Here is a 21,264-nt window from a genome sequence, read left to right on the forward strand (position 1 = left end):
AACAGCTTCTATCTCAAGGCCATCGGACTGTTAAACAGCCATCACTAACATTGAGTGGCTGCTGCCAACATACTGACTCAAATCTCTAGCCACTTTAATAATTAAAAAGTGGATGTAAGAAATAATCACTAGTCACTTTAAACAATGGCACTTTATATTTGGCTCATCGCGCTCCAGCGAGTCCTTGTGGTGGGCCGGGAGCCTGCAGGCTGACTTCGGTCGGTTAGTTGAACGGTGTTTCCTTCGACACATTGGTGCAGCTGGCTTCCCGGTTAAGCCAGCGAGTGTTAAGAAGCGCGGCTTGGCGTGTCATGTTTTGGAGGACACATGACTTGACCTTCACCTCTCCCGAGCCAGTTGGGGAGTTGCAGCGATGAGACAAGATCAGAAATCACAAAATTGATTACGTTGGATTATGTTGGAGAGGCTTCCATTGTGGGGTATGCATGGATGTCTGAGCTGTTTGCTACTGGTTTAAAAAGACAGCTCGGTGCATTCGGCGTGTCAATACTTCTTATAAAAACAAGTAGTTATGTTCTGTTAGACAGGTAACTCTTTATCCACAATATAGCAGGGGGTGTAAAAGCCATAACACATACTTTTTTCCAGCAGCAGACTATGATCGATAATGTCAAAAGCTGCACTGAAGTTTGACAAAACTGCTCCCACAATCTTTTATCATCAATTTCTCTCAGCCAATCATCGGTCATTTGTGTTTGTGCCGTGCATTTTGAATGTCCTTCCCTATAAGCATGCTGAAAGTCTGTTGTGAATTTGTTAATTGTAAAATAGCATTGTATCTGGTCAAACACAATTTTTTCAAGAAGTTTACTAAGGTTTGGGACAGGCTGATTGGTCGGCTATTTGATTAACTTAGGCCAGGGCAATTGTTCACACACAGTGCATTCCAAAAGTATTCAGACTTCTAAAAACCTGGTTTTGCTTTGCCATTATTGGGTATTGTGTGTAGATATATGAGGGGGAAAAACAATTGAATCCATTTTAGAATAAGGCTGTAACAACAAATGTGGAAAAATTCAAAGGGTCTGATACTTTCCAAATGCACTGTATTGTGCACATAAATGGAGGGTACTTTGTACACTCTCATAACATCTTCCACTGCATGTGTGAAGATTGTGATCGCACAGATCAAATCAAATCAAAGTTTATTTGTCACGTGGGCCGAATACAACAGGTACAGTGAAATGCTTACTTACAGGCTCTAACCAATAGTGCGGAAAAAAAAGGTGTGTGTGTGTGTAGGTAAGTAAAGAAATAAAACAACAGTAAAAATACATTTGAAAATAACAGTAGCAAGGCTGTATACAGACACCTGTTAGTCAGGCTTATTGACATAGTATGTACATGTAGGTATGGTTAAAGTGACTATGCATATTTGATGAACAGAGAGTAGCAGTAGTGTAAAAAGAGGGGTTGGCGGGTGGTGGGACACAATGCAGATGGCCCGGTTAGCCAATGTGGGGGAGCACTGGTTGGTCGGGCCAATTGAGGTAGTATGTACATGAATGTTTAGTTAAAGTGACTATGTATATATGATAAACAGAGAGTAGCAGCAGCGTAAAAGAGGGGTTGGGGGGGCGGGACACAATGCAAATAGTACGGGTAACCATTTGGTTACCTGTTCAGGAGTCTTATGGCTTTGGGGTAAAAACTGTTGCGAAGCCTTTTTGTCCTAGACTTGGCACTCCGGTACCGCTTGCCATGCGGTAGTAGAGAGAACAGTCTATGACTGGGGTGGCTGGGGTCTTTGACATTTGACATTTTTAGGGCCTTCCTCTGACACCGCCTGGTGTAGAGGTCCTGGATGGCAGGCAGCTTTGCCCCAGTGATGTACTGGGCCGTACGCACTACCCTTTGAAGTGCCTTGCGGTCGGAGGCCGAGCAATTGCCGTACCAGGCAGTGATGCAACCGGTCAGGATGCTCTCGATGTTGCAGTTGTAGAACCTTATAAGGATCTCAGGACCATTGCCAAATCTTTTTAGTTTCCTGAGGGGGAATAGGCTTTGTCGTGCCCTCTTCTCGACTGTCTTGGTGTGTTTGGACCATTCTAGTTTGTTGTTGATGTGGACACCAAGGAACTTGAAGCTCTCAACCAGCTCCACTACAGCCCCGTCGATGAGAATGGGGGCGTGCTCGGTGCTCCTTTCCCTGTAGTCCACAATCATCTCCTTAGTCTTGGTTACAATGAGGGATAGGTTGTTATTCTGGCACCACCCGGCCAGGTCTCTGACCTCCTCCCTATAGGCGGTCTCATCATTGTCGGTGATCAGGCCTACCACTGTTGTGTCATCAGGAAACTTAATGATGGTGTTGGAGTCGTGCAGTCATGAGTGAACAGGGAGTACAGGAGGGGACTGAGCAAGCACCCCTGCACACACCCCCGTGTTGAGAATCAACGTGGCGGATGTGTTGTTACCTACCCTCACCACCTGGGGGCAGCACGTCAGGAAGTCTAGGATCCAGTTGCAGAGGGAGGTGTTTAGTCCCAGGTTCCTTAGCTTAGTGATGAGCTTTGAGGGTACTATGGTGTTGAACGCTGAGCTGTAGTCAATGAATAGCATTCTCACGAAGTGTTCCTTTTGTCCAGGTGGGAAAGGGCAGTGTGGAGTGCAATAGAGATTGCATCATCTGTGGATCTGTTTGGGCGTTATGCAAATTGGAGTGGGTCTAGGGTTTCTGGGATAATGGTGTTGATGTGAGCCATTACCAGCCTTTCAAAGCATTTCATGGCTACGAATGTGAGTGCTACGGGTCTGTAGTTATTTAGGCAGGTTGCCTTTGTGTTCTTGGGCACAGGGATTATGGTGGTCTGCTTGAAACATGTTGGTATTACAGACTCAATCAGGGACATGTTGAAAATGTCAGTGAAGACACCTGCCAGTTGGTCAGCACATGCCCGGAGCACACGTCCTGGTAACCCGTCTGGCCCCGCAGCCTTGTGTATGTTGACCTGTTTAAAGGTCTTACTCACGTCGGCTATGGAGAGCGTGATCACACAGTCGTCCGGAACAGCTGATGCTCTCATGCATGCCTCAGTGTTGATTGCCTCGAAGCGAGCATAGAAAAGATTTAGCTCGTCTGGTAGGCTCATGTCACTGGGCAGCTCGCGGCTGTGCTTCCCTTAGTAGTCTGTAATAGTTTGCAAACCCAGCCACATCCGACGAGCAATCTTAGCCCTGTATTGACGTTTTGCATGTTTGATGGTTCGTCGCAGGGCATAGCTGGATTTCTTATAAGCTTCCGGGTTAGAGTCCCGCACCTTGAAAGCGGTACCTCTACCCTTTAGCTCAGTGCGAATGGTGCTTGTAATCCATGGCTTCTGGTTGAGGTATGTATGTACAGTCAGTGTGGGGACGACGTCCTCGATGCACTTATTGATAAAGCCAGTGAGTGATGTGGTGTATTCCTCAATGTCATCGTAAGAATCTCGGAACATGTTCCAGTCTGTGATAGCAAAACAGTCTGCTTCATCTGACCACTTTTTTATAGACCGAGTCACTGGTGCTTCCTGCTTTAATTTTAGCTTGTAAGCAGGAATCAGGATGATAGAGTTGTGGTCGGATTTACCAAATGGAGGCCGAGGGAGAGCTTTGTACGCGTCTCTGTGTGTGGAGTACAGGTGATCTAGAATTTTTTTCCCCTCTGGTTGCACATTTAACATGTTGATAGAGATTTGCTAGAACTGATTTAAGTTTCCCTGCATTAAAGTCTCCGGCCACTGGGAGCGCCGCCTCTGGGTGAGTGGTTTCCTGTTTGCTTATTTCCTTATACAGCTGACAGCTGGTCTTACAGCTGGTCTTAGTGCCAGCATCTGTTTGTGGTGGTAAATAAATATCCACGAAAAGTATGGCTGAGAACTCTCTAGGCAAGTAGTGTGGCCTGCAATTTATCACAATATACTCTACTTCAGGCGAGCAAAATCTAGAGACTTCCTTAGATTTCGTGGACCAGCTGTTGTTTGCAAATATGCACAGACCCCCCCCCCCCCCCCCCCCCCCTCCCCGTCTTACCGGAGTGTGCTGTTCTATCCTGCCGGTGCAGCGTATATCCCGCTAGCTGAATATCCATGTCGCCATTCAGCCATGATTCCGTGAAACATAGAACATTACAGTTTTTGATGTCCTGTTGATAGGATATTCGTGATCGTACCTCGTCTAATTTATTGGCCAATGATTGCACGTTGGCAAGTAATATTGACGGTAACGGCAGCTTTCCTACTAGCCTTCTGCGGGTCTTGACGAGGCATCCGGCTCTTCGTCCTCTGTACCTGCGTCGTTTCCTCTTGCAAATAACTGGGATGTTGGCCCTGCCGGGTGTTTGGAGAATATCATGTGAGTCTTGCTTGTTGTTGAAAAAATCTTTGTCTAATCCAAGGTGAGTGATCGCTGTCCTGATATCCAGAAGCTCTTTTCTGCCGTAAGATACGGTTGCAGAAACATTATGTTCAAAATAAGTTACAAATAACGCGAAAACCCCCCCACATAATAGCACAATTGGTTGGGCGCCCGTAAAACTGCAGCCATTTCTTCCAGCGCCATTTTAGCAATATCAAACAGTATCCTTTTTGTGGATACATTTTTGGTAATAACTGTACACACACATCTCAACACATTTAACCATGTCATTTTCAGTCCGTTTACGCTGTTTGCTTCATCAGAATCCTGCTCTGTTCATGTCTCCAGCAAAAGTTGGAGTGCTCTTTGGTTCAAACCTGCCACCCTTGTTGCTGATAGTAGAAGCTTTGATGAAGACTAGAGGCACAGATAGAACAATGAGACAATGAGATATTTCACCAGATGTATAAATGTGAAGCATCCCCTTGGCGTTTCCACTCACTACCAAATATGGTGGTGAGAAGAAGCCTAGTGGCTGGCAGTGGGAGAAGATGGAACGATATGGATTTTGGCTGACATTCTGCAAATGTTCTCATCGATGAAACATTTGATCTCAATAGAGTTTTCTGTTCCCAAAAGTATAATCTATTATGAACAGAGTGGACTACGTTTTGTAGAATTTTTACTCTTTGCCAAAGTTTCCAAAAATTGCTTGTCTAGAAGGAGTATAAGGGCGAATTTAGTTATTGCACACGCTCACTTCAGAGTAGGTGTTCCTTACGGAAATATGCAAATAAATGCTAGAACGTGCCAATAGGATCTCGCTAGCTCGTGCTTGGCTCTGCCCCCCTCCTTGCTTGTTCTGCCCACTATGACCCATTTGTTCCTATTGGAAACGACAGGCTGTGGTCTATCTTGGGTTAGTTATAAACATCTTTGCTAGCGGTGTGAGATGAGCAAAAGAGGAGAAGGCCGACTCCTGCTGTGAGCTTGCTGAGAGTGGCCCTCCATCTTCCTTTGTTCTCTGGCCAGTGAAGAGAGGGAATCCTTGTGTATTGTTATTGTGGTTGGCATCTGGCCTGGATGTGTTAATTTGACGCTTCTCTACAGAACTGTATATGCAGTTAACGTTATCTTAGCCAGCGAACTAGCCAGCCAGTTAACATTATAAAAATGAAGACCAGCGAGCACAGGCAGTAACCCACAGAACATGACTAAAACAAAACCCGTCAACAGATTAAAAAAAAAAAAAAAAGCTAAGACAGAGTGGAGACTTACATATTGACGGCTGTGGCCCATCATGGCAAGGACTGTAGGCTGAGTTAGCAAAAACAAAGAGAGAGCCAGCGAGAGAGAGGCACTTCTGGTGTGATAAGTCTAGCTAGCTTTTTAGCCAGCTAACTAGTCTTGCCAGCTAGCATATCCCTGCAGAGGAAACTTCCACCAGATATGAAATGTCAAGATGTCTGACAAAAGCAGCGACTCCGAGCATAGCAGGAACTCTGTTTCCCTTGGGCCTGACCATTTTGGAGAACCTGATGAAGATGAGGTGGTGGCAGAGCAGGCAGCTGAGGCAGGGATCCCTTTCCCGTTTCGATTTGACCCTGAAGCATGGCACAGAGAGCTTGCTGGTGCTGAACTTGTAGTGCGCGATGCGGCGCCACGTGTAGGGAATGTTGATTGGTAATATGGCTTGCTAGTTTGCTACTGAGAATACACCCTATAATATCACTTATTACGTAACTACTAGTGGGTGGTATAATGCAACATTCTGGCTACCCCACAATCTACTTGGATGTCAATGTGCTGCGCACGGCCTACAATACTTATTGGCAGGACCATATGCTGACACCGAGTCCATACTCAACACGAGTTAGCTCATCTTTAAATAAAATCATCAATTGAATGCAATCAAGTAATGTTACACCACTCCCCCTACCAATAGTAATAAACTTTTCCCCTTTGTTTTTAGAAAGTTCAGACACAGGCAGTTGATCAGCTGGATTTGGAGCTATCTGGGGCGGCACAAGCGTATGCCACTTCCAGCATGTGCAGTCAATGGGATAAGAAATAGGTTCACAAAATGAGGAGAACATGTCCTACACAGGCTTCAAGTGCCCCCCACTTGGGGCTCCCGAGTGGCGCAGCAGAAATCAGCTTAGGGCTAGATGCAGGTGTGTTGATGGCAGCGTGACATTAGAAGGCTAATGTTGGACTGAGGTGGTAATCAGTTTCCTAGAGAAAGAGACAGGGAGAAAGACAGAAAATTATTCTGAAGTTACTCAAACATTTAGACTTTGAATCAACTCCACATCAAGTAACTGATGCACGCAGTAAAATTAGATTTAGAAAAACACCTTATGGAACAGAGGGGACTGTGAAGCAACACAAACATGGGCACAGACACATGCATACAAACACACACACAATAGCATATGTACTATACACATGGATTTAGTACTGTAGATATGTGGTAGTGGTGGAGTAGGGGCCTGAGGGCACAGTGTGTTGTGAAATCTGTGAATGTATTGTAATGTTTTTAACATTGTATAAGCTGCCTTAATATACAAATATTACGACACTGTATTTTACCAATGAGATAACAATACTTGCTGCATGAGTACTGTCTCAAGTCATTCCAGAGCAGGCTGGAGAAGCTGAGGCACGAGGAGAGCCGCCTGCATGTAAAAAAAACAAAACATTATATAATCCCTCATTGCCTGGTCTTTCGTGGGATGCTGAAACTGGCTACAGAGTGGTGGAGGTGATTCCAGGATCCTGGTGTCTGACTCGTCCTCCGGGAGTAGGGGGGGGACAAACCACAGCTTTCACTATTTTGGCAGCGTAGTCTGTAAAGACACAAATAATAACAGGCATTTCAACATTTATATAATTTGACTTAGGTAGTTTTGGTCTTCATTGGCCTAATTGTGTATCCAAAATTCTTGGCCATTGGGAAGGAGACGGAGTACCTCAGCAGGTTGTCTTTTCTCACTGCCTGCATCCGTCCACTGTTCTCATTTTAACGCAAGGCTGGGGCAGCAGGTAGACTAGTGGTTAGAGCGTTGGACTAGTAACCAAAAAGTTGCAAGATCAAATCCTCGAGCTGACAAGGTGAAAATCTGTCATTCTGCCCCTGAACAAGGCACTGTTCCTAGGCCATCATTGTAAATAAGAATTTGTTCTTAACTGACTTGCCTCGTTAAATAAAGGTTCAAAAAAAGAATGAAGGCTGCAAGAGCTAAAACAAAAAAGGATAAAAAAAGAAGCACAGGTGTCACGTTCCTGACCTGTTTTCCTTTGTTTTGTATTCATTTTAGTTGGTCAGGGCGTGAGTTGGGTGGGTTTGTCTATGTTTGTATTTCTATGTGGGGTTTTGTGTTCGGCCTGGTATGATTCTCAATTAGAGACAGGTGTGTATTGTTTGTCTCTAATTGAGAGTCATACAAAGGCAGCCAGGGTTTCACTGGTGTTTTGTGGGTGTTTGTTCCTGTGTCCTCACAGGACAGTTGAAGGTTAGTCACGTTTGTTGTTTTGTAGTTTGTAGTGTCTTGTTTGCTGTGTGTTCATTAAAAGATGGCTTATTTCCCTCAATCCGCATCTTGGTCCTATCCATGCTCCTCCTCGTTAAAGGGGGAGAACAACATTGACTGCCTTTACAGAAACACCCACCACAACAGGACCAAGCGGATTGAGGAGAGAGAGAAAGAACTAAAGCAATGGAGAGAAGAGGAATGGAGTTGGGAGCAAATTTTCAATGGAGAAGGACCCTGGGCTAAGGTGGGAGAGAATCGCCGCTCTCGGGAGGAGAAGAAGGCAGCCACAGCCCAGGAGCGCAGGTATGAGGGTACGCGGCTAGCACGGAAGCCCGAGAGGCTCACCCAAAAATTTCTTGGGGGGGGGCTAAAGGGGAGTGTGGCGAAGCCGGGTTGGATACCTGAGCCAACTCCCCGGGCTTGCCGTGGAGTAAGAGGGCGTCGTACTGGTCAGACACCGTGTTATGCGGTGAAGCGCACGGTGTCCCCAGTACGCGTGCTTAGCCCAGTGCGGGCTATTCCACCTTGCCGCACTGGGAGGGCTAGGTTGGGCATCGAGCCGGATGCCATGAAGCCGGCCCAACGTATCTGGCCTCCAGTACGTCTCCTCGGGCCGGCGTACATGGCACCAGCCTTACAGGTGGTGTCCCCGGTTCGCCTGCATAGCCCAGTGCGGGCTATTCCACCTCGCCGCACTGGCAGGGCTACGGGGTCCATTCAACCTGGTAAGGTTGGGGAGGCTCGGTGCTCAAGAGCACGTGTCCTCCTTCACGGTCCGGTATATCCGGCGCCACCTTCCCACCCCAGCTCAGTACCACCAGTGCCTACACCACGCACCAGGCTTCCAGTGCATCTCCAGAGCCCTGTTCCTCTTCCACGTACTCTCCCTATGGTGCGTGTCTCCAGCCCGGTGCCTCCAGTTCCGGCACCACGCACCAAGCCTCCTGTGCGTCTCCAGAGCCCTGGACGCACTGTTCCTTCTCCCCGCACTCGCCCTGAGGTGCGTGCCCTCAGCCCGGTACCTCCAGTTCCGGTACCACGCACCAGGCCTAGAGTGCGCCACGAGAGTCCAGTGTGCCCTGTTCCTGTTCCCCGCACTCGCCCTGAGGTGCGTGCCCTCAGCCCGGTACCTCCAGTTCCGGTACCACGCACCAGGCCTATAGTGCGTCTCAGCCGGCCAGAGTCTGCCGTCTGCCCAGCGGTGCCTGAACGGCCCGTCTGCCCAGCGCCGTCTGAGCCATCTGTCTGCCCAGCGCCGTCTGAGCCATCTGTCTGCCCAGCGCCGTCTGAGCCATCTGTCTGCCCAGCGCCGTCTGAGCCATCTGTCTGCCCAGCGCCGTCTGAGTCATCTGTCTGCCACGAGCCATTAGAGCCGCCCGTCTGTCCCGAGCCAGTAGAGCCGTCCGTCAGTCAGGAGCCGCTAGAGCCGTCCGTCAGTCAGGAGCCGCTAGAGACGCCCGCCAGTCAGGAGCTGCCAGAGACGCCCGCCAGTCAGGAGCTGCCAGAGACGCCCGCCAGTCAGGAGCTGCCAGAGACGCCCGCCAGTCAGGAGCTGCCAGAGACGCCCGCCAGTCAGGAGCTGCCAGAGACGCCCGCCAGTCAGGAGCTGCCAGAGACGCCCGCCAGTCAGGAGCTGCCAGAGACGTCCGACAGTCCGGAGCTGCCCTACAGTCCGGAGCTGCCGTACAGTCCGGAGCTGCCCTACAGTCCGGAGCTGCCACTCAGCCAGGACCTGCCGGAGTCCCTCAGCCAGGACCTGCCGCCCCTTATCCCGGTGCTGCCCCTTGTCCCGGTGCTGCCCCTTGTCCCGGTGCTGCCCCTTGTCCCGGTGCTGCCCCTTGTCCCGGTGCTGCCCCTTGTCCCGGTGCTGCCCCTTGTCCCGGTGCTGCCCCTTGTCCCGGTGCTGCCCCTTCATTTAGGTGGGGTTAGTGGGAGGGTGGTCATTGGGAGGGGGATAAAGAAGCGGGGATTGATTATGGTGGGGTGGGGACCTCGTCCACCGCCAGAGCCGCCACCGTGGACAGACGCCCACCCAGACCCTCCCCTAGACTTTGTGCTGGTGCGCCCGGAGTTCGCACCTTAAGGGGGGGGTTCTGTCACGTTCCTGACCTGTTTTCCTTTGTTTTGTATTCATTTTAGTTGGTCAGGGCGTGAGTTGGGTGGGTTTGTCTATGTTTGTATTTCTATGTGGGGTTTTGTGTTCGGCCTGGTATGATTCTCAATTAGAGACAGGTGTGTATTGTTTGTCTCTAATTGAGAGTCATACAAAGGCAGCCAGGGTTTCACTGGTGTTTTGTGGGTGTTTGTTCCTGTGTCCTCACAGGACAGTTGAAGGTTAGTCACGTTTGTTGTTTTGTAGTTTGTAGTGTCTTGTTTGCTGTGTGTTCATTAAAAGATGGCTTATTTCCCTCAATCCGCATCTTGGTCCTATCCATGCTCCTCCTCGTTAAAGGGGGAGAACAACATTGACTGCCTTTACAACAGGAAACATTTGAGTTGGGTTCCAACTGAGAGACACAAACAATGGAAAGGGTTTTGATACACTTGACTGTAATAATGACAGATTCAGTAGTATTGCTTTACCAACACTGCATGCATTCCCTCGTGGGAGAAGGTAGCGCTTCGACAGGAAGTGTAGCATCAGAGAGTGGTACTCCTCTAGCCCTGATGTCTGGTAGTCAGTGGATAGTTGCGAGATGTCCTTCGGGATCAAGGCCACATGTAGAATCTTCTCCAAACCCATTGAGGTCCCAGAGTCTGGAATTTGATTTAAAAACAGAATGAACTATTATACTGTAAGATTGGCTGTTCTGTAAAAATCCATGTACTACACGTAGGATATGTACACTGACTTAGTTCCAGCCACTCCTTTGTCCGTTCCTTTGCTTGCAGTGGTGTATGATGACACAAAGGCATGAGTGGCATCAGTAGGTTGGTATGCTGGTTCTGAATGTGGTACAGTGTAACGTTTCCATTTTGGCACAATAATTTCCCTGCTTTCTTCAGGAGTCATGACCAGTAGGAGTGGTTGATAGTGGAGTTCCGCCACTGCCCAACATCAGCACACCCTCTCTCGAGTGGTGTCAATTTTCTTGTATAGAGCTAATCACAGTAGAAAACAGGTAATAAAAATGTGCACATGGATGAGTAGAATAGTCATACCCACTTATACAGTATAATGACACAAAGTTAAATATTTCTTACATTTAGCCAAATATCAAAGCGATGCTTTGTATCTGGCATGTTCTCCCAGATCCATTTAACGATCTGTCTGTTTGGGTCAGTGATGAGGGTTCCAACCACCAGCTCAGCACTGCTTAGTCCTCTTCAACCCCTCCAGTTCACACCACGTGGCGCTCTTCACCTCATTGCTCTTAGATACAAACAAAAAAAGAAATGCACTTGAATGCAATTAAGCAAATCAGATTTGACACATCAATGTAACAAATTGTTGCATGATTTTACAGTATAACAACATACGGTGCATTTGGAAAGTATTCAGACCCCTTGACTTTTTTCACATTTTGTTACGTTACAGCCTTATTGTAAAATGGATTACATAGTTTTTTCCCCCTCATTAATCTACACACAATACCCTATAATGACGAAGCAAAAACAGGTTTAGAAATGTTTGCAAATGTATTACAAATAAAAAAAACAGAAATAAGACATTTACATAAGTACTCAGTACTTTGATGAAGCACCATTGGCATTGATTACAGCCTTGAGTCTTCTTGGCTATTCAGAGACTTGTCCCGAAGCCTCTCCTGCGTTGTCTTGGCTGGGTGCTTAGGGTCGTTGTCCTGAGGCCCTGAGCACTCTGGAGCAGGTTTTCATCAAAGATCTCTCTATACTTTGCTCTGTTCATCTTTCCCTTGATCCTGACTAGTCTCCCAGTCCCTGACTCTGAAAAACAACCCCACAGCATGATGCTGGTATGACCATGCTTCACCGTAGGGATGGTGCCAGGTTTCCTCCTGACGTGACGCTTGGCGTTCAGGCCAAAGAGTTCAATCTTGCTTTTATCAGACCAGAGAATCTTGTTTCTCATGGTCTGAGAGTCTATAGGTGCCTTTTTGCAAACTCCAGCGGGCTGTCATGTGCCTTTTTACTGAGGAGGGTTTTCCGTCTGGCCACTCTACCATAAAGACCTGATTGGTGGAGTGCTGCAGAGATGGTTGTTCTTCTGGAAGGTTCTCCCATCTCCACAGAGGAAATCTGGAGCGCTTTCAAAGTGACCATCGGGTCACCTCACTGATCAAGGCCCTTCTCCACCAATTGCTCAGTTTGGCCGGGCGGCCAGCTCTAGGAAGAGTCTTGGTGGTTCCAAACTTCTTCCATTTAAGAATGATGGAGGCCACTGTGTTCTTGGGAACCTTCAATGCTGCAGATATACCCTTGACACAATCCTGTCTCTGCGCTCTAAGGACAATTCCTTCCACTTGGTTTGGCTTGGTTTTTGCTCTGACATGCACTATCAACTGTGGGACCTTATATTGACAGGTGTGTGCCTTTTGAAATTATGTCTAATCAATTGAATTTACCACAGGTGGACTCCAATCAAGTTGTAGAAACATCTCAAGGATGATCAATTGAAACAGGATGCATCTGAGCTCAATTTCGAATCTCATAGCAAAGGGTTAGAATACTTTTGTAAATAAGGTATTTCTGTTTTTTATATTTAATACATTTGCAAATGTGTCTAAAAACCTGTTTTCGCTTTGCCATTATGGGGTATTGTGCGTAGATTGATGAAGGGGAAAAAAATATTTAATACATTTTAGAATAAGGCTGTAACGTAGCAAAATGTGGAAAAAGTCAAGGGGTCTGAATACTTTCCGAATGCACTGTAAATGTATTAGATTAAAACCTCTTAGGGCTAGGGGGCAGTGTTTGGAAGTTCGGATGAACGATGTGCCCAAAGTAAACTGTCTTACTCAGGCCCAGAAGCTAGGATATGCATATAATTGGTAGCATTGGATAGAAAACCCTCTGAAGTTTCTAGAACTGTTAAAATAATGTCTGTGAGTATAAAATAACTGATATGGCAGGCGAAAACCCGAGGAAAATCCACCTGGAATTTTATTTTTGGGTCACAGGCCATTTCAATGCTAGTCTATGGGATACACAAATAAATAGCTCCCAGATTGCAGTTCCTATGGCTTCCACTAGATGTCAACAGTCTTTAGAAAGGGTTTCAGGCTTGTTTTTTGAAAAACGAACGAGTAGTTGTAGTTTTTCCCAAGGTGTCTCTCATTAGAAAAGTAGTCTTGTTGCGCGTGTGATTGAGGTGCGCGCTCTTCGTTATTTAGCTTCCCCATTGAACATACTATTCTCCGTCTTAAATTTGATTGTTTATTTAGATATTAGAGTACCTGAGGATTAATTAGAAACATCGTTTGACTTGTTTGGACGAACTTTACTGGTAACTTTTTGGATTCGTTTGTATGCATGTTGAACAAGTGGATTACTGAATCAAGCGCGCCAACTAAACGGAAAGTTTTGGGATATAAAGAAGGACTTTATCGAACAGAACGACCATTCATTGTGTAGCTGGGACACTTGTGATTGCAAACAGGGGAAGATCTTCAAACGTAAGTGATTTATTTTATTGCTATTTGGGATTTTGTGACGCCTGTGCTGATTTGAAAAAGTATTTTGATGTGGGGCGCTGTCCTCAGATAATGGCATGGTATGCTTTCGCCGTAAAGCCTTTTTACAAATCTGACAACGCGGTTGGATTAACAAGAAGTTAAGCTTTTAAATGATGTCAGACACTTGTATGTTCATGAATGTTTAATATTACAATTTTGTAATTTGAATTTGGCGCGCTCCAGCTTCACCGGATGTTGTCGATTTTGATCCCGATAGCGGGATCCGTGCGCTAAGAGGTTTTAACAATTGATATATTCAGGATCTTGTTGATTGTCTTTTCAACGGCAGTGAATGTACCAAACTTTGGAGAGTGGCCAGACTATCACTCTGGGACTATCCCTCCATATGCTGCCAAGAACAGATCTCCACCCATTTCTTTGAGGATTTCGATGGTGCCACTCTGCTCGACATCCCATGTCTTGAAGACTGCTGGCTCAAGGTGGCTATGCTGGTGACAGAAGAATGTGCTGAGATGAATGGTGGCCACTCCCATCATGCAAAGCATTTGGAGGACATTGGTCGGCATACAACTTGACACCAAAATGTCAGCAAAAAGGAGCAGATTGCCTGCTGGCACTCTCCCAAACATAGGCTGGTTGGATCATTCTCTCACATGGTTGCGCGAACTGCAGATCTGCGTGATGTTGAGCGCTGTTCGTCTGGCTGTTGACGTAGTCTCTGGAATCTCCACTCCCAACACAGACTTGGAAAAGCTTCATCAGTTGGGACTGGAACACAAAACAAGTATTTCCTCGTCCAGACTGGCTGAAGCTTCGGGCTCCCTGAGAGTGAATAAAATATATGTCAGACCTTATTAGAATGGCAGACATTTTTACAGATGCTGTAGAGCAAACCAAGTTGTGTTCACAATTTACAATATCCACGTCACTACTCACCCAATGATCACATCATCTTCCTCTTCCTCAGCTTTTATTCTAATCAATTGTTAGTATTGACAGCTGGTTCACCATAACTGCCTGGTCATGATGTGAGGTGAGAACTATAAATGTGACATACGAGAAGACAAAACAACATATCAAATCCAAAGTAACTAGGGCAGATATATAAGATGATGACTCACCAATGCTTCTTGTATGTGGCATTACAAATGACACCTGTGTGCCTTTATGACACATTCCAGTTACATGCTAGCATGGCCAGCAGCTAACTGGAACTAGCCTGCTGGAACTAGCTAAGAAGCACTGGTTGTCCATATGACGTTGACAAATAGTGCATTGTGAATAGTTCAGAAGATCTCTTGGAAATAAGTTAAGAAATACAGTTGAAGTCGGAAGTTTCCATACACTTAGGTTGGAGTCATTAAAACTATTTTTTCAACCACTCCACAAATTTCTTGTTAACAAACTATAGTTTTGGCAAGTTGGTTAGGACATCTACTTTGTGCATGACACAAGTCATTTTTCCAACAATTGTTTACAGACAGATTATTTCACTTATAATACACTGTATCACAATTCCAGTGGGTCAGAAGTTTACATACAGTAAGTTGACTGTGCCTTTAAACAGCTTGGAAAATTCCAGAAAATAATGTCATGGCTTTAGAAGCTTCTGATAGGCTAATTAACATAATCTGAGTCAATTGGAGGTGTACCTGTGGATGTATTTCAAGGCCTACCTTCAAACTCAGTGCCTCTTTGCTTGACATCATGGAAAAATCGAAAGAAATCAGCCAAAGAACTCAGAAATAAAATTGTAGTCCTCCACAAGTCTGGTTCATACTTGGGAGCAATTTCCAAACGCCTGACGGTACCACGTTCATCTGTACAAACAATAGTACGCAAGTATAAACACCAGCCGTCATACCACTCAGGAAGGGGACGCATTCTGTCTTTTAGAGATGAACATACTTTGGTGCGAAAAGTGCAAATCAATCCCAGAACAACAGCAAGGACCTTGTGAAGATGCTAGAGGAAACAGGTACAAAAGTATCTATATCCACAGTAAAACAAGTCCTATATCGACATAACCTGAAAGTCCGCTCACCAAGGAAGAAGCCACTGCTCATGGGGACAAAGATCGTACTTTTCGGGAGGAGGAGGCTTCGGGAGGAGGAGGCTTGTCGGGAGGAGGAGGCTTGCAAGCCAAAGAACACCATCCCAACCGTGAAGCACGGGGGTGGCAACATCATATTGTGGGGGTGCTTTGCTGCAGGGGGGACTGGTGCACTTCACAAAATAGATGTCATCATGAGGCAGGAAAATAATGTGGATATATTGAAGCAACATCTCAAGACATCAGTCAGGAAGTTAAAGCTTGGTCACAAATGGGTCTTCCAAATGGACAATGACCCCCAAGCATGCTTCCAAAGTTGTGGCAAAATGGCATAAGGACAACAAAGTCAAGGTATTGGCGTTGCCATCACAAAGCCCTGACCTCAATCCTATAGAGAATTTGTGGGCAGAACTGAAAAAGCGTGTGCAAGCAAGGAGGCCTACAAACCTGACTCAGTACACCAGCTCTGTCAGGAGGAATGGGCCAAAATTCACCCAACTTATTGTGGGAAGCTTTTGGAAGGCTACCCTAAACGCTTGACCCAAGTTGAACAATTTAAAGGCAATGCTACCAAAATACTAATTGAGTGTATGTAAACTTCTGACCCACTGGGAATGTGATGAAAGAAATAAAAGCTGAAATAAATCATTCTCTCTACTGATATTTCACATTTCTTAAATAAAGTGGTGATCCTAACTGACCTAAACAGGGTATTTTTACTAGGATTAAATGTCAGGAATTGTGAAAAACTTAGCCAAATAAATGTAGTTGGCTAAGGTGTATGTAAACTTCCGACTTCAACTGTATGTAAAAATGCTAAACATAACTATGTTTGTAGTTATAGGTAACCAGATCATGACTACAAATAAGTTACTAATTGTTTGACCACACTTTGATGTTACTCTGGTGAGTAAAAACTAATGCCTCCTACCCTTTACCCTCAGGCTATCTAAACTCAGCCTTGATCAGGGAAGGGTAGACTAGTGGTTAGTGGTAAGCTCAGGAACCACAGCAGCAGGTGTGCCAAAGGCACAGTCATTTTCTTAACTGGTCCCACACAAGTATTAGGAATAACATTCAGAGGCTATGAAGAGGAGTAGAGCTTTTATGAGTAAGATCATTAATTGATTAATAACTGTCATAATTGATGCCTTATGACATCTGTGGTTAGGATCAAATGACTAATCCTTTTGATTTTATTCGTCACTTTTCTTCCAGTTTTATGTATGGAGAGCTGACGGACAAGAAGACAATAGACAAAGTCAGAGAGACATTTGATAATTATGAGTCCAACTGCTTTGAGGTCTTGCTATACAGGAAGAACAGTGAGTGTTCACATTTAATTGTTCACATTGTATATGTACTGTATATTCTATTCTATTGTATAAAAAGGAAAATGTAAACAAAATGCACCTTATGAGAAAAGCAACTGTTACTACTACATTGTAAAGAATCCATTCTGTCTGCAGGGGCGCCAGTGTGGTTCTATATGCAGGTGGCCCCCATCAGGAATGAGAATGACAAAGTGGTTCTCTTCCTGTGCACCTTCAAAGACATCACTGTCTTCAAGCAGCCCATCGAGGACGAGTCCACTAAGGGTAAGGACGAGTCCACTTCGGGTAAGTCTCTCTGTGGGTCTCGATCATGCTGAACTGTGGCTGTTTGCTTGTTATGAAGAGCCAGTCTATGAATTACTGGAGATATAAAGGTCTTGTGATTGTTGTGGGCAGAACCTACAGAAGATGTGGGTGTTTTTACCCTCTCCTCCTAGATGAGTGATGCACGTTGTCAGGACTTTGCCCTGGGTTCTGTTCTTAGCAGTGTTAAGCGGGTGTGTTTGCCCTTTGACAAGAAGAATGCTGTACCCCTGAGGGACCACTCCCCCCCGCGGTGCAGACTCCCCATCACCATGCCTCGTCAGAGACTTACTTACTGCTGGGAAAACCAAGCTCATGGGATTGGAAGATGACTAACACATGATGATCAACACATGATGATTAATATGGGCTTTACATGCTGTTAATTTTGGGAGCAGGTTGACCAGAAACAATACTATGACAGTCAGGGATATTGTCAAAAGATGACGTTTTGTTGAACATTTTACAGGACATGCAACTTGTTGTTTTTAGTCAAGTTAAGGGACTTTCATCTTTTGTAAAAACAAAACAAAAAAAACAAATACGAGTCAATTTACATGTATACATTCCATTCATACATTTTACCAATAAAATTCTACAGTCTCAATTTACAATTTAACATTAAAAGTTCAGTATGTAAACTACTAACATGAAGCCATTGAAATCCTCCGGGGTGAAATGAGCACCGCATACAGTGCCCGCGGTTCCATTAACGTTACTCTAATCCGTTTATATTTTCCACTATTTTGTATTTTATTAGGAGCTTATTAGCATCTGTCCTCTAATTGCTTATGATGACCTTACCATAGAATGACTGCTGTGTGTCCAGACCTTGTCAAGGGGTCACTGATTAGGAGTGTAGCCAGAGCAGAGCTGTAGTGTGGACTGTCGCAGTGTTCAGTGTTATGGGATGGGATGGGATGGCAGACATGGATGGGTCTGAAGGGTATGGAAGCTGAATGCTGACACTATAGAAACACAACCTCCTCATGCTATAGCTCAAGCTGTATTTGAGCAGAAATGATTTGATCATCATATGCAGTTTGTTCGGGGGTGATGCTTCGCCACATTGTATTAGGTTGTTCTGGTCGGGTTGTTTTCTTTTTGTTTTCTCGAGGGCTAGCCGAATGCACATTAGCCTTTTTTACAAGGCTATTTTGGGCTATTACAGTAAAGATTGGGGGCTCTTTACATGGTCGGTGTGGAGTGCTGCTTTGCCCTGGCGGTATACAATGAGTTACACAACTCCTAACACTCTCTTCATCCGAGGGGAGGTCAGTTGTATCTGTTGCAGTGCCATTGTGAGTAGGCTGCCGCTGTGGCCTGTGTGGGTCTCTGCCACTGGTCTCCTTTCACCTTGCTGCCCTTTGGGAAAAATAGCTGAATTAACCTACTTTTGAAAGGAAGTGAAAGAGGATATGAGGTTAGAGACCCTGGAGCTGAGGGCTATTTCAGATCCCTGTTTCTCTCTGTGGTAATGGCACCTGAAAGGGTTTGACTGGTCTTATATTTCATCCTGTACAGTCCTCACATTATTATGGTTTATACAGCCAGCGTGAGAGTAAGGCTGTAGTTATAATATATGCAATTTAGCAGACACTTTTATCCAAAGCAACTTACAGTCATGCGTGCATACTGGGTCCACGGATTCAAACCCACTATCCTGGCGTTGCAAGTGCCATGCTCTACCAATTGAGCTACAGAGGACCCAGACCTTTGCTGTGCATGCCTAGTGTAACGGCGGTCCTCCTCCTCTTCTATCGAAAAGGAGGAGTAGTGATCGAACCAAGGCGCAGTGGAGTTTAAAGACATAAATTAAAGACATAAATTTATTTAACAAAACACGAACTTGACTAAACTAACAAAAACAACAAACGGTGTAGACAGACCTATACGACGAACTTGCATAAAACAAGAAGAACGCACGAATAGGACAATTAGACTACACAAACCGAACAAACCGTAACAGTCCCGTATGGTGCAAACAATTACACAGACACGGAAGACAATCACCCACAACGAACACTGTGACAACGCCTACCTAAATATGACTCTTAATTAGAGGAACGCCAAACACCTGCCTCTAATTAAGAGCCATACCAGGCAACCCAAAACCAACACAGAAACAGAAAACATAGAATGCCCACCCAACCTCACGTCCTGACCAACTAACACACATAACAAACTAACATAAATAGGTCAGGAACGTGACATAACCCCCCCCATAAGGTGCGAACTCCGGGCGCACCAGAACAAAGTCTAGGGGAGGGTCTGGGTGGGCATCTGACCACGGTGGTGGCTCAGGCTCCGGGCGAGGTCCCCACCCCACCATAGTCAATCCCAGCCTCCATCTTCCCCTAAAAATGTCCACCCATATCTTACCCCCACAAAATCCTCTTAGTAACATCCATGACAGGGACAGCACCGGGACAGAGGGATAGATCAAGTCAGTGGGATAGCACAAGACAGAGGGATAGATCAGAATAGAGAGGGAGATAATGATAGAGGGGCAACTCCGGACTGAAAGGCAGCTCCGGACAGAGAGACAGCTCTGGACTGAGGGGCAGTTCTGGGTATATAGCCGTTTCTGGCTGAAGGGCAGCTCATGGCTGACTGACGAATCTGGACGCTCATGGCAGGCTGACGGCTCTCGACGCTCATAGCCGGCTGACGGCTCTCGACGCTCATGGCCGGCTGACGGCTCTCGACGCTCATGGCCGGCTGACGGCTCTCGACGCTCATGGCCGGCTGACGGCTCTCGACGCTCATGGCCGGCTGACGGCTCTCGACGCTCATGGCCGGCTGACGGCTCTCGACGCTCATGGCCGGCTGACGGCTCTCGACGCTCATGGCCGGCTGACGGCTCTCGACGCTCATGGCAGGCTGACGGCTCTCGACGCTCATGGCTCTCTGACGGCTCTGGCCGCTCATGGCTCGCTGGCGGCTCTGGCAGATCCTGTCTGGTTGGCGGCTCTGGCAGATCCTGTCTGGTTGGCGGCTCTGGCAGATCCTGTCTGGTTGGCGGCTCTGGCAGATCCTGTCTGGTTGGCGGCTCTGGCAGATCCTGTCTAGTTGGCGGCTCTGGCAGATCCTGTCTGACGGACGGCTCTAGCGGCTCCTGTCTGGCGGGCGGCTCTAGCGGCTCCTGTCTGGCAGACGGGCGGCTTTGCAGGCTCATGGCAGACGGGCGGCTTTGCAGGCTCATGGCAGACGGGCGGCTTTGCAGGCTCATTGCAGACGGATGGCTCAGACGGCACTGGGGAGACGGATGGCTCAGATGGCGCTGGGGAGACGGATGGCTCAGATGGCGCTGGGGAGACGGATGGCTCAGATGGCGCTGGGGAGACGGATGGCTCAGATGGCGCTGGGGAGACGGATGGCTCTGGCCGGATAAGGCGCACTGTAGACCTGGTGCGTGGTGCCGGAACTGGAGGCACCGGGTTAAGGACACGCACCTTCATACTAGTGCGGGGAGCAGGGACAGGGCACACTGTACTCTCAAAGCCCACTCTATACCTGATGCGTGGTACCGGCACTGGTGACACCGGGCTGAGGACAAGCACATCAGGATTAGTAGGGGGAGAAGAAACGGTGTGTACAGGGCTCTGGAGACGCACAGGAGGCTTAGTGCGTGGTGCCGGAACTGGAGGCACCGAACTGGATACACGCACTACAGGGAGAGTGCATGGAGGAGGAACAGGGCTCAGGAGACGCACTGGTAGCCTAGTGCGTAGTGTAGGCACTGTAGGTACTAGGCTGGGGCGGGGAGGTGGCGCCGGAAATACCGGACCGTGGAGGCGTACTGGCTTTCTTGAGCATTGAGCCTGCCCAACCTTACCTGGTTGAATGCTCCCGGTTGCCCGACCAGTGCGGGGAGGTGGAATAACCCGCACCGGGCTATGTAGGCGAACCGGGTAAACCATGCGTAAGGCGGGTGCCATGTATGCCGGCCCGAGGAGACGCACTGGAGACCAGACGCGTTGAGCCGGCCTCATGACACCTGGCTCAATGCCCAATCTAACCCTACCAGTGCGGGGAGGTAGAATAACCCGCACTGGGCTATGCAC

The 21,264-nt window shown here is 47.0% G+C and overlaps 1 protein-coding gene across 1 annotated transcript in view; it reads left to right on the plus strand.

The window, feature by feature from the left end:
• LOC129811756 (potassium voltage-gated channel subfamily H member 5-like) overlaps window positions 1-21,264 on the plus strand; it is a 100,487-nt gene that overhangs the window by 5,284 nt on the left and 73,939 nt on the right. The window contains exons 3-4 of the mRNA XM_055863321.1: window positions 16,779-16,885; window positions 17,030-17,179. Of these exons, the coding sequence (XP_055719296.1) occupies window positions 16,779-16,885; window positions 17,030-17,179 (257 nt within the window). The remainder of the gene's footprint in view (window positions 1-16,778; window positions 16,886-17,029; window positions 17,180-21,264) is intronic.

This window comes from Salvelinus fontinalis, chromosome 15, assembly GCF_029448725.1.
Source record: "Salvelinus fontinalis isolate EN_2023a chromosome 15, ASM2944872v1, whole genome shotgun sequence".
Taxonomy (NCBI): domain Eukaryota; kingdom Metazoa; phylum Chordata; class Actinopteri; order Salmoniformes; family Salmonidae; genus Salvelinus; species Salvelinus fontinalis.